The sequence below is a fragment of the Vollenhovia emeryi genome, unplaced genomic scaffold (genome assembly GCF_000949405.1).
Source record: "Vollenhovia emeryi isolate VEMERY1.0 unplaced genomic scaffold, V.emery_V1.0 DF939150.1, whole genome shotgun sequence".
In the NCBI taxonomy this organism is placed as follows: domain Eukaryota; kingdom Metazoa; phylum Arthropoda; class Insecta; order Hymenoptera; family Formicidae; genus Vollenhovia; species Vollenhovia emeryi.
In genome coordinates, this window is record NW_011967216.1 from 433921 (window position 1) to 447247 (window position 13327).

General features: G+C 40.1%; 2 protein-coding genes across 7 annotated transcripts in view; one reads left to right on the forward strand and one right to left on the reverse strand.

The window, feature by feature from the left end:
• The first annotated feature begins 647 nt into the window (after positions 1 to 647).
• Positions 648 to 5098, forward strand: LOC105565622 (gamma-glutamyl hydrolase-like). The gene is made up of 8 exons (XM_012018963.1): positions 648 to 1228; positions 2379 to 2502; positions 3404 to 3454; positions 3526 to 3600; positions 3687 to 3841; positions 4046 to 4152; positions 4290 to 4518; positions 4590 to 5098. Exons 1-8 carry the CDS (start codon positions 1141 to 1143, stop codon positions 4751 to 4753), a joined length of 993 nt encoding a protein of 330 aa, XP_011874353.1. The 5' UTR covers positions 648 to 1140; the 3' UTR covers positions 4754 to 5098.
• The window catches only part of LOC105565621 (zinc finger protein 271-like), a 19390-nt gene continuing 11057 nt past the window's right edge, over positions 4995 to 13327 (reverse strand). For 5 of the 6 annotated variants that reach the window (XM_012018961.1, XM_012018956.1, XM_012018962.1 and 2 more), the window contains 3 exons: positions 12192 to 12413; positions 9442 to 9827; positions 4995 to 8998 (listed from right to left, as the gene is read on the reverse strand). In XM_012018961.1, coding sequence (XP_011874351.1) covers positions 8522 to 8998; positions 9442 to 9827; positions 12192 to 12413 — 1085 coding nt within the window. In that variant the 3' untranslated portion in view covers positions 4995 to 8521. The remainder of the gene's footprint in view (positions 8999 to 9441; positions 9828 to 12191; positions 12414 to 13327) is intronic. The other variant, XM_012018959.1, reaches the window with a different exon arrangement.

Genomic DNA, 13327 nt, shown 5'->3' on the forward strand with positions numbered 1-13327 from the left:
AAATATAGTTAAAGTAGGACTCTCATTAAAACTAAACAACAAATAAGAAATGGCCAATGCGAGTCTATGGCAGGATGTAGAGCCTTTCCTGGTAATTTTTTTGATTAAACTGTGAATTCATATACCGTTTCGCGCAGGACAAACGTGGGAAAAGAATGTAAGAAATTCTACAAAAAGCGTTATAAAAAGCAGCATGAAAATGCTAGAATTAGAACGCTTTCGTTAATTTTTGTAATATTCTACAAGTAAGCAGATATCTTAATTCTGTAAGATTTTGTTGTTTCTCAAATTTTTCAAACTAGCAAAGTTTTGTACTAATTTTTAAAAATTGTACATTTTCATGAAATGCTACTTGCAATAATTTCTTGCTTCGAGAACATTGTAATTTGTGGTAGTATGTCGTAGACATTTTTACAAAAAAAATTAACGTCTCAACGAAGATATAAAAATTTCTACAAATTTCTATTTCAAGTCAATTTTTTGTAGTTATTTATAGAATCTTTTTCCGCTAGGGTACTTTTATGATATTTTTAGAACTTTCTTAGAACCTACGCGTGCTGTGTGGGGCGAAACGTGGTTACGAATACATTCGGCGAGTATTCTAAAATTGAACACATTTCGGTCTTGGATAGGCACTCGTCGCATCGATTTTCCAGAGTGTGACACGAGTAACGCGATGAACATCGATGCAGCCGCGACGCGACATCACGACCGGCACGGTCTGTATTTTTCCGATAATTATCTCGGCGAACCTGAGCGGACGTAGATTGGCATAAGCTAACATAGCTTACGCTAATTTGGTGCGCGCGTGCACGATAAGACACGATAACGCGTACAGGCGACGTGTACAGCGATAAGGCTAATATATTACATTTTGACGCACGAGAAATTTTTCCAAGCACGTTGATTAGCTGCGGAATAGTAAAGTTCTCGAGTATCCAGAAATTATCTATTCCGCAGCCAATCGACAAGCTTGAAAAATTTGTCGCGCGACAAATGTAATAGCCTGACGCTGATAACGATTGCAATTAAAACACGATCGACTGTCATTGTTTGACTAGAAGCAACGGGAACACGCACACTCTCTTCCACCCGTCGTCAAGAGGGAAAAGGGGAAAAAGTCTACGATTTCGTATCACGATGAACGGTCCGTGGACGATTCTATTTACGACATTTGTCTTTACAGTCGTGAGGATCGGAGGCAAGTCGAACGATCGGCCGATCATCGGTGAGTCTTACCCAAAGGAATTGGCGAGTCCGCGCAAATCGGCCGCGCGTCGCGGCGTACTTTTGCTCCCGCCCTGAAAAAGGAGAGGTTAGGTTTCGCCGAGAGACGAGCGTGCTCGATCCCTTTCCTTCCCGCGGCAAGAACTCGATGAGCTCGATCCCCTGTGCGAGAATCCTTTCGTCTGTTTTTCTCTTCACGCATTAGGAATAATCGGTCGAGACGCTCCACATTTGCAAATCGCGGCTGCTCGCAGCGTGATCTCTTGCGTTCTGAAACTCGTCGAGAAGAGCGCGACAGCTTTTCGTTCACGGCCAGCCGGCAATCTCGTCTGCGTGCGTAAGTTTAAGATCTGCGAAATATTCGAATTCAAATCGAGTCGGACAATTCGGGGTCGAGTTTAAATTTCTATAAATCGAATCTGAATTATTCGAAAATTTCGAATCGAAATGATTCGAGGATGAATCGTATAGAGGAAAGTCCCTTATTATAGACAGGATCCTAATATGGGATAACGGGGTTTCTGTTCAATTAATGGGCATCGTCAGTTGATTCCACCGTGACTTTATTGCCCTTGAAGCGAGATCCGTTTAGTGAAAAATTCATTGTTAGATTGTGTAATCGTTGCGAAAAAAGATTTGCGATTGAATTTCGATGCTGACAACCTGCCATCTCATATTAGAAATTTATCTTATAATAGCGGACTTTTCTCTGCGTATTGTCAATTTAGTTGCTGCGACAAATAAAGTATATTTTATTAGTTTTATACGAAACATTTAAATACAATTTTTTTCTTAAACAAATTTAACCTTTTGTGCGACATTTTGAATTATTCTAATAATTTTATAATAAAAATATATTATAATAATTAAAAATTATTTTCAAAACAAACAATTCACTTTTTCACAAGGCTCCACTTTCGCGGCAATGTTTTTAAATATAAAAATATCATATCTACGTAAGATAAGTGCAGCAAAACAGTTTTGTTCGAAGGTACTTGGTTGGTTGAAAACATTAAATTTTTACAGTAAAAGAATTGAGAACAAAAGTCAATTTTCACCGAGTATTCGAGTATGCATCTTTTGAAGATTGGCCGTCTTTCGCGCTGACGCTTCGGACAGAAATAATACTGTGCCTCGTTTGTTCCTTCAAGGTATTCTGACGCAGGAGATAAGTTATGGTTTAAATAAGAAGTATCCCAATCAGTATCACAGCTACATCGCTGCGTCGTACGTGAAGTTCGTGGAGGGTGCCGGCGCTCGACCCGTCCCGATTTGGTAATGACCAACATTTCTGCCATTATACTCGATCATCGATTTGCAACTTAAATGCTCGTGCAATATAACTTTTTGAAAAAACAATCAACTTCTCTGCAATATAATTATTTATTTTATAGTACGAGATATGTGTTACGAGTTAATCGAATGACGAATAGGATCCCTAGTAGCATAATACATTGGCGCAATGTTGGGATGTAATGTAAATCCAATATTCCCAATGTTGATCCAATAATGTGAGATGGACGCCTTTTCTTATCTAGCCAATATGTCCATTGATGCAACATTAGACCAATATTGTTATTACATTGTTAAATATTGGCCAATGCACTTCCACTATAAATCTAGTATTATATAATTATTATCGTGCAATGTTTACATTTATTTCATGGCCAATATTACGTTGGACAATAGCGGCCAGTACATTTCTTGCATCGCAAATGCATTTTTAATATAACCAACAGTGGACCAATATTTAGCCAATGCACTGTGCTGCTAGGGAGAATTTAACGACCTTCGAAATTAAGAAAGTAATGCTTATCTAGAGTCTTTGGCGTTTTACGAGGGGTAAGCCGCTGAGGGCATTGTGGTGTACAAATTTGCGACATTAATGTGTATTAGCTTGGGCATTAGGCCTTGCTGAGGCATTATAAAGATAAAATAAGATAAGACACAGCAATGCCCACTAGGGCATTAGTAGGCGTGTATGTACATGATGTTGGTCAGCGGTTTACCCCTTTCTTATAAACATTTCTTATATTTCTTACGTACAAATAATCGTAGAAGGTATCTCGGTTCAAATTAACAGAATTTATAGACGTAGAAGATGCCTCGGTATCATTAGATTTAGTTACTATTTTAATTCATATATGCATGAATCAAAACATGTAATTTTGTACAGGATCGGCGGGAACGATTCGTACTACGAGGATATCTTAAGCAAAGTCAACGGGTACGCAGTGTTCGATCACTTTTAAAACGTTACGCACGTATAATCGCCTTCTAAACGCAATATTTTTCTAGAGTCCTCTGGCCGGGAGGTTCGACGTTTTTCTTTTCAAAGGAAGGGTACGCCGATGCGGGCGTCGCGATTTACAGGTCACTACGGAATAAAAGACAATTGCGACGCGCTCAGAGCCGCTCCGATGATTCGAATGTACATCTTTCTGTCTGTTTGTTGATAGAATCGCGAAGGAGATCAACGCGAGAGGCGTGTACTTCCCGATATTTGGTATCTGCCTCGGCTTCGAGCTCTTGACGTATGTCGCAGCGAATCGCGTCGAGCACAGAACAAGTTGCTCCAGCAGCAATCAGCCTCTTCCGCTGGAACTCACACGCGGTGAATACTTTTTTTCAAGGTGTACCAGAAACGTGTTCTCTTCCGTTTTATTTGCTTTTCCAATTTTCATTATTCTCCCTGTTACTTTTATCTTTGCATAAAATGTCCGTCAATTCTTCCTGGATTACAATGTTGCATTTTTAACTCAAGACTGGCTTCCTCGCGCGGTTCCGTTTACTCAAAAAAATAAAAACTTTTTTCCAGACTTTAGAAAAAGTAATTTATTTAAGAACGCTCCGCCGGATGTTTTGACAATTCTGACCACGAAGAACGTCACGGCGAATTATCATCGCTTCTGCGTTACGAGGGAGGCAAGTGTCTTCCTTAGAAACAATTAGTTGAGAAAGTCCAAATTGTGTAATACAACAAGTTACTAATTCTATAAAGTACCAATATAATATTACATCGACTATAATGATCATTGTGCTTGTATCGTTTTCTGCTTCAGAATTTGCACCGTGTGAATTTAACCGACGAATTTCACGTGTTGTCGCTGAATCGCGATAAGAATGGCCTGGAGTTCATCTCCACGTTGGAGCACAAGCAGTTCCCGTTCTACGGATTGCAGTTCCATCCGGAGAAGAACCTGTACGAATGGGTGACCGGGAAGAACATTCCTCACGGGGCTAATGCTACCATACCATCGCAGTATTTCGCCAATTTCTTCGTGAACGAGGGTAAGTAACAATCGGACTTGCCGAGTTTCGTCTCGCACGGAGAAGAGATGGAATTAATTTTCTTTGCGCAGCTCGTAAGAACTCGAACGAATTTACGACGAGACAGGAGGAGATGCAGAGTCTGATCTACAACTATCCCGTCACTTACACAGCCCTGCAGAATTCGTCTTTCCAGCAGTGTTACATGTTTAAGAAAAGCGATCGCAATGGCCTCCTTATAGAAAATGATGTGTAGGGTTTAACGTAAGTTTTATTCTTAAGGTAGGAAACAACACACACGTCGCACCTTTTTCCATGTACAAATATATCCATTGTCTTGTACAAAAAAAAACGATCGGACTTCTACTCGCATGGACACATGACGAACCAAGACCACAGGGTTTGTTAATCTTATCGGAATATCGAGTGTCGTTAGTACGATGAGACAAGCACTGGGGAACACACAAACAAAAGAAGATTGATACGCGTAATTTCCACATTTAACATAACACCAGTGTATATTGTGTCACAACTGGGATACATAATATTACAATGGTGCATAATAAAATTCTATACATATTTTTGTTCTATCTAAAGTAAATAATATTTTTTTTTGAATCTTTTTTCCTTCACCACGTTTATCTCGCTCTGAGCCGAAGCGCCCGGCTGTTAACTACGTTCGTACTACGTTGCGGACACGTGTTGTTGCACCGCGACTTTCCAGGTGCAACGTAATGTCGCGCAGGACGACGATGCCCGGTATCCGTGCGAACGCGCGAACCCGCTTCGACCCAAAACGTCGAACGTTTGGATCCTGACTGCCTGCCGTTAATCTTCATCTTTATCTTTAAACAAGCACGAAACTAAATCTCTTAAAAGCATGAATCAACTCTTAGTTTTTATCCTCGTAACGTATGATAGTATCATTATTAATAATCATAATAATTCATATAAACATTATTTCTATTTATTCCTTGTTACATTTTCTTCTTAGCAATGTTGTCGCGCGGGATGCATAGGTCAATTGCAGAGGAATTGTTCCTTTTTTCTTCCATCCTTCTCTCTCTCTCTCTCTCTCTCTCTTTACGTGTGTATCTCGTTGGAGGTATGTTCCCTCTCATCCGAAGAAAAAAAATGGGTCTGGTCGCTTCTCCCCCCGGCGATTGCCTCACTTGTGTATGTTACAGAGTATATATACATAATGTATATAAGCACGAGAGCAGTATATATATTATACATATATATTTGTCCATCCCATGTATAAGTGTATAAGTTCGCGATGATCCTCTCTCTTTATCTATGCTTACCTATTATCGTCCTCACCTGTCCTTTTTTTTTTTTCCCGAGAATATAACAAAGGTCTACGCATAATGTAGGTAAATTCCGCACGGTATTTCATATATAAGATGACCCTGCAGTACACTCAAGTTTTTCCACTGTTTCGTTACTTTAAATAGTACATGTGATACCTAACTGTACTTCTCAATATGCTTATAGTATATTATATATTCATTATATATATATTTATATATATATCTAGATCTTCTACCGACTTGCGGACAACTTTCGTCGCATGCGGGTCACGCGTGACGCACAAACGCGCGTTAATAAATTTGTCGTCATCTTTATATAATGCCTATTTGATAGGTACTATTAATATTATACATAATTATATATTTAACGCAAACGCGACGGCGCGATGATCGATCGCGGACGCGAGTTTTAACCCCGTTCTTACATTGTTTCACAGGTCCGAAACTCGAAGCCCGACTGAAGGTTCACACGGGAATACGCGCTCAATCGTCCACCGCGCTGCCGCACTTATTTATCTCTCTTTACCTTTATCTTAATGGTAAATATGAAATACATGGCCTTACAGGATGATCGCTACAGTGATAGTGTTCCTCCTTTCTCGGGATAGATGGTACAAAAAGATAATTAATAATTAATAATTAAATTTAATGACGAACTTAAAACGCGAATGTCTGTCCACGGTAACGCGTGAAACTTGACTCACACATACATACATCAGTTTACTATCTGTTAGTCTGTACGTTTACCGGATCCGGTATCAGTGGTATTCGTTTGCAGTTGTTTCTGCCTCCTTAAACAAAATGCGGCGTAGCCATATTGCACTCGATTGTAGTAACTAAAACTAAAACATCATAGCGAATAACGCTTAAGTTAAAGGATTGGATACATAAGTATTTCTATGTCGCGTTTACAAGGTCGAAATGCACTTTTTCTTTCAAATAAAATACAATCCTTCATTTTGCAGCTTTGTCCGAATATTATAATTTCGTAATATTTTATGACAGTAAGATTTCTATACGCTTGCCATCTTACTAAACATCCAGATATTTAGACCATAAACGTCAGTTCAGGATTTTAGAATCACGAGTGAATATATAAGCATGTAATAATTTTTTTGTCTAAGAATTAGAAATTAACTCCGAAAGCATTTTAGCGTTAATTAATTGCTAACAGTAATCAAGCAATCATAACAATGCTAGATGTACATCACTTATTCTGCCGACAATATTTTTCGTACGAAAGTTTCTCTGCAAATATAAAACTCACAATTCGAAATACCACTCCGGATCGAGTGAAATTCTTGTGAAAGTAACGATGCACTTTCATACAAAAATTACGGAGAAGTCAATAATTAATGCCACTAACAATGTACTATTAAAGACCGACGATGGTTACAGGACCGAAGTTCGTTTGGTTGATGAAATTTGGAGGACTAGTTCACAATGTGATATTGATTTTATAATTTATCCTGATGTTTCATGGATGTATGTGTAACTATAATCTGATAAAAGAATTGAGAGAAATCAGATTTTTATTCAGAATTGCACTTCTATTGTTATCCACGATTATCCATACGGGTAATAACTACGGGATAGAAATGCAATCTTATTATATTATTACGTCGCAATAAAAATATTGTTTATGAAGCACATATATGTATAAATATATTGTTTCAATGCTGCAAGAACAGTATCAATGTCTGTACTTTCCAATTACGAAATTATCTTCCAAGTAATGGTTGTCTTTAATAGTATTTCGTCAGTATTAACGTAAAGCAATGGTCAATATTGTATCACTAAATCATGGCTAAACTTCACTGTACTCTTGATTTGCATCTGGATAATCGCCTAAATGTCCCAATATTGGCTGAAATATATTTGCAAATAATGACTTACTATACTTGAGGTATAGTTTTATATTAATATAGTTTTCATATTTTCCCAAGAAAATATACATATACTCGAAATCGTTACTCTCGTTACTCGCAAATATACTTTGCCGGACACCACTATTACGTGCCATCGAGAACCTTATTAATTGGCGAATGCACGCAGACACACTCCTCACGTGAAAGTAACATGCAAACATAATCCGAGATGTCATTGACATTATAATTAGTGCCTCTTTGTTAAAATTATGGAAGGTTACTAAGGTATAACGAAATAGAATTATTACATGTTCATCATCAAGGTCATTCATCAAGGTCGCAAAATTTTGCGATATAGTATGTGATACGCATCTCTTGCACAAATTTGGAACGAATACATTAATATATTCGTCACCATAATCGACTTATCAATTACAAGCATAAACGAAGCAAAACCAAACTTTGGATAATAACCGCCATCAATGTTCTAATGCGCGTTCTCACGCGCGTATCACGAGCAATCGCTCTATATCGTCCTGAACAAAGTTCACTGCGAAACGGAAATGGTGTGCAGCTGCTGCGGCGTCGCGAAGCGGATCGAACAGTACGCGAGACACCGTTGATTTAATCGGCGCATGATAAATCCACTGTAATCCAGGTCCTTAAGGAAACGATGAATGGCGCACAATCTTCACACTTCTTCGACGCAATCATATATTAAGTATACACAGCATGTATCATCTTCAAATGCCTTCTTTCTTTCGTTTCATTCCCTTTTATTTCTCCTTTCATTTCCCCATTCTTTCTTTCGCACGTTCTCCTCTACTTTTTCCTTCTCTCAATCTAGTATGATGTCAATACACCGGGCGGTGTCGGCACGACCACCGTGTGCTGCGGCACAACAGGCGGTGCCGGTGGTGCTAATGGATGTCCTACCAGGACTGCCGCCGCTGCCGGTATCGGTAGAACGCCGGATTGCGGTATAGCCGAGGGTGTGCTAACTTGTGTCGGCGGGCCTTCAGTCGCGTGTTTGCGCAAGTGTCGCAGCATGTTGCCCTTCTCGACAAAGGTCTTGCCGCAATCCGGGCAACTGTGCGGCCGCTCGTCTGAATGCGAGCGCCGGTGCGAGACCAAGTGTCCTTTGCACATGAAATCTTTGGGGCACAGGTCGCAGCGAAACGGCCTCTCGGCGTTGCTGCCCTTGTTGTGCGAGCGCATATGGAAGAGGAGATTGCCCTTCAGCGGGAAACTCTTGCCACATTCTGTGCACACGAATGGACGTTCACCAGTATGGCAACGCATATGATTCACGAGATGCTCCTGTAACAGAAAATTAAGAAAGGGACATGATGAATATTGTCTGGCAAGAGAGAGACTCGATGGATAGAGAGGCAGACTCAATTAAAAGGTTATATCTATGGTAGAGACCCTGTAATCAGAGACTGGCCATAAGAGTTAATCAAATTCCTGCGAGAGAGAAACATAGGCTATCTCACTCTTCTACGATCGTAACGATTGTAAAAGGGTGAGATAGCCTATGTTTCTCTCTCGCTCTGGCAGGAATTTAACGAACTCTTATGGCCAGTCTCTGATGACAGGTTCTCTAATCTATGGTAACGCGTTAAGAACAATACAAAGTTTTACGCGATATTATTACACGAAGAAATCTGAATGTTTTATTCGTTTTTATAAGACGAAATTGTCTTTCCCTATTTAATTAAACGACCAGATGTCTTAATAGAAAAATTAAGAAGCCAACGTACCTTTCTTGTGAATGGTTTGGAGCACACGTTGCAACAGTGTGAGGAATCTCCGGTATGTTGACGGAGATGATTATTTAGGTGTTCTTTCCTAGTGAACGTCCTCTGGCAAAACTCACACCTATGTGGAGATTCGCCAGTGTGGATGCGCACATGATTCGTCAAATGCTCCTTACGAGTAAATGACTTGGAGCAGAAGTGGCATCGGTGTGGCGATTCGCCTGTGTGTTGACGCACGTGATTGGTCAAATGTTCCTTCCGCGTGAAGGATTTGGTGCAATACTGGCACTTGTGCGGTGACTCACCCGTGTGCTGCCTGACGTGGTTCACCAGGTGATCCTTCCGCGTAAATGCTTTCGGACAGTAAGAACAGCGGAAGGGCGTCTCCCCTGTACATATTTTATAAGCGAATTCGCAAGGTTTGAGAAAAAAAAGTGTTTCCGTCATTCAGAACTCAGTGGAGTTAGCCTGCACAAGGCGAGTTTTGCCTGACGCAACGCAACAGAGAGGGCACAATATCGAACGGGATTGAGATCGGGGCAGAAATTTCCATAGCATCGACAAAGTAGAAGGTGAATCTACGCATCAACGTATAAAATTGATTGTCCAAGTTGATACATACGTTTCTAAAATTGGACAATGACGAGCATCCGTGGAGAAAACCAATCGAAAGTTGTGTTGCTTGGTCTCACCCTCTTTTAATAAATTAACGTATTTAATTGAATTGCTTAGAATTGCTAAATATATATATATGTATTGCAAAAACAATTCTATGGAGTTCTTTATTGTTACTCGGGGGAAAATTTCTGGGTTTTCAGATATTCGATATTGCCGTGTCCTTACGTTACATCGAAGGAAAGTCAGCTTGTACAGCAATATACTACAGTGTACTCCGATATAATATACTCTCTAATTTCGTATATCAAATACTGAAATGTTGTCACACTACCGTTACTTTAAGTTTGAAACTTTCTATCTCGCGATTATCAAAAAGCAAGTACGTGTCGATTCCTCTCTTGAATCGCACATCTAATCTAATTGACATTCTACATTAGCTATATTTCAACTAAAAAACGGAACTCGAGACTTGTGCCACCCACGACAGTGAAGACAAAGTTACAAAGCTATGGAATTATTTACAAGTCTCCGACAGTGTGAGATATAAAATTCGTTTGGCAACTTGTTTGGGGATGCGAAATGAGAGCTGTGAACACTTAAAAAATGAACTGTTCAAGTACTGTTAATAGGAAAGACGTGGCAATGAGAGCGGTGTATTAGGCAGAACTGTAGCAAATGTCCCTGGGAGATTCGGTGATGATGGAGTTTTTGCGATGATCGGTTAGGTGTGTAAAACGCGCGATGGTGTAAAACGATAAGTGACGATAAGAGCGAACTGAATGGGCGGGCGAAACTTTATGGCGATCCCGTCTAAATGAAAATCAATTCCCATGCAAGTGTCCGATGCAAGTGATCCTCGGCTGAACGCGTCAACGTACAGGGTGTCCCACTTCTCGCGGATCAATCGTTTAACGATGGAATCTTTCAAATTGCGACAACAGTTCTGATATTCAAGTAAACGTCTCGAGACGTGAGCTTTAAACTGGCGAATGAGAATGAAGAACGTGTTCCGAGATGCAAGCCTTGGAATCTCAAATATATATTCCAGCATTAGGCAATAAAGTCCTAGCAAATTTGTTTACTGTGTTTTGAATAAAGGAAGATTTCCTGTAGCCAGTTGTGTCGGATCAACCTTACTGTTAATTAAGCACTGGCGATATAATACTTGAAACTCTGTTCAAATATATAATTTCACTTGTATTGTATCCAGATATTAATTCGTTTAATTTTACATAGAACCAGTACTGTGCGATCTCAGGGTGTCAAGCAAACTCAATAAAAAAAATTCCCTGACTTTTTCAGGTTTTCCCTGACCGTTTAGTGTAAGAGAACAACTTAATTAGATGATACTGTTTAGTAGTTCATCTTTTTTTTATAGTTTTGTCTCAGTTGAACACATGAAATAAAATAACACGACGATGAAAATATAAATTACCGACCACGCTTATAAATAAATTGATGTTTAGCAAAACAGAAAATTAGTGTAGTGAGAGAGCCAAAGGAAAGTTTATTTTCTAAAAACTTTAAATTATTCAGAAAAAATACGTTAAACGATGTACAAAATCCAGATAAATCGAAAAAATTTCTCGACTTTACCCTGACATTTCCAGATTTCTAAAATTCCCTGACAATTCCCGGTTTTCCAGATTTCCCTGACCACTGGACACCATAAATCTACATTCACGTGTAATTTTCGTCAAAGGGGAAAATCGGTGCCAAGAGCTCCCCAAAGATCGCGTCGTGTTAAAGCCGTGACTCCAGTGGAAGTAAAATAGCCCGTGTGTGTAAAGCACCAGATGTGTGAAACCGGAAGCGTGTGGAGAGATGCGTGTCTTGACTCCCGTTCGATCGAACCACCTAAATGCACTGCCTGATGTTATACGAGGTGTGACTACCCTCATACAGTCCCCCCCTACGATATCGATTTCTTAGCCTCTAGAGAAAGGGGGAAAAAAAATAAAAAATAAAAAAGGGGACAAAACGACGTCTGAATGTTCTTTTCTTTCTCAATGCATATATAAATATATAGATAAATATAAATAACGTCACGAAAACACAACTACTTTTAATAGAGATACTCTTAACAACGATTATATCGGTTGCCCGTGAAGTGAACATCTGCCAACCGCTCTCACCTGTGTGTTGGCGGATGTGGTTAACAAGGTGTTCCTTTCTGGTGAACGATTTGGAGCAGAAGCCGCATCGGTGTGGAGACTCACCCGTGTGCTGGCGAACGTGGTTCAGGAGATGTTCCTTTCGCGTGAACGTCTTCGAGCAGAAGTCACAGCGGTGCGGCGTCTCGCCCGTGTGCCACATTATGTGGTTCGTGAAGTGCTCCTTCCTCGTAAACGACTTACCTGCATACGGCAGCGTTAAACAGAAAGCAAAGCACCGAGAACAGGCGCGTTTCATTAGATTGCAATGCCAGTCGCGGGGGAGGGGGAGGTGGGGAAATATTTTTATAGGACGCGTTGCAAATCGCGTGATTGGGACGATTCCAAGATACGAGGGGGTTGTGCAATCAATTAATAATAATGAATCACGCGCGAGCCGCGTTCTAGGTGATTTTCGCCAAATCACGTCGATGTCTTTCGAAAGGAAACATCGCTTAAAATTACAAGTACATTGCGATAGAGCACTGAGATTGTGTCTCGAGTTTCAAGACACTTGAGACTTTCCAAGGAAGCTTTTCCAGTTGACGCAGTGAATTATTTCATCTTTGTTTAACATTCGGCAATGGATGAAAACGCTCGTTCTCGCTGGAAAATGCCGCGAATTTCAGCCGCGCGAGATCCGCGGATTCCGGAAGCTTCATCCGGAAAGAACGATTTTCCCTCGAGTATCTAAAAACTTTGCTGCAGATTTCAAAATAATTATGCAGAACACTCGAAGAGGTTCTTAAGATTACAAATTTCCTTGCGACATTATTATTGACCGTACCACTACAATTATTTTCAGATCTGTACGCAGCTATACAAGTCTCTGGAGACACTTGTGCCCGCTTTCACAAACGTCGTCTAACTTCGATCTTGGCTTTAATTCATCCTTTGTCTCCCTCTCTGCCGCCTTAGGCCCGGTTTCACCAACGTCGTTTAACTTTAAGCTCAGCTTAATTCGTTCTTCGTCTCTTTCCAACCGTTACTTTAGAAAAAGACACAAACGTGAATTAAACCAAGATTAAAGTTAAGCGCGGTTTGGCGAAACCGGGCCTCAGAAAGGGGCGAAGGATGATCACGAGGCACGGTATTGTCTCGCGTCAAGTATAAAGGTG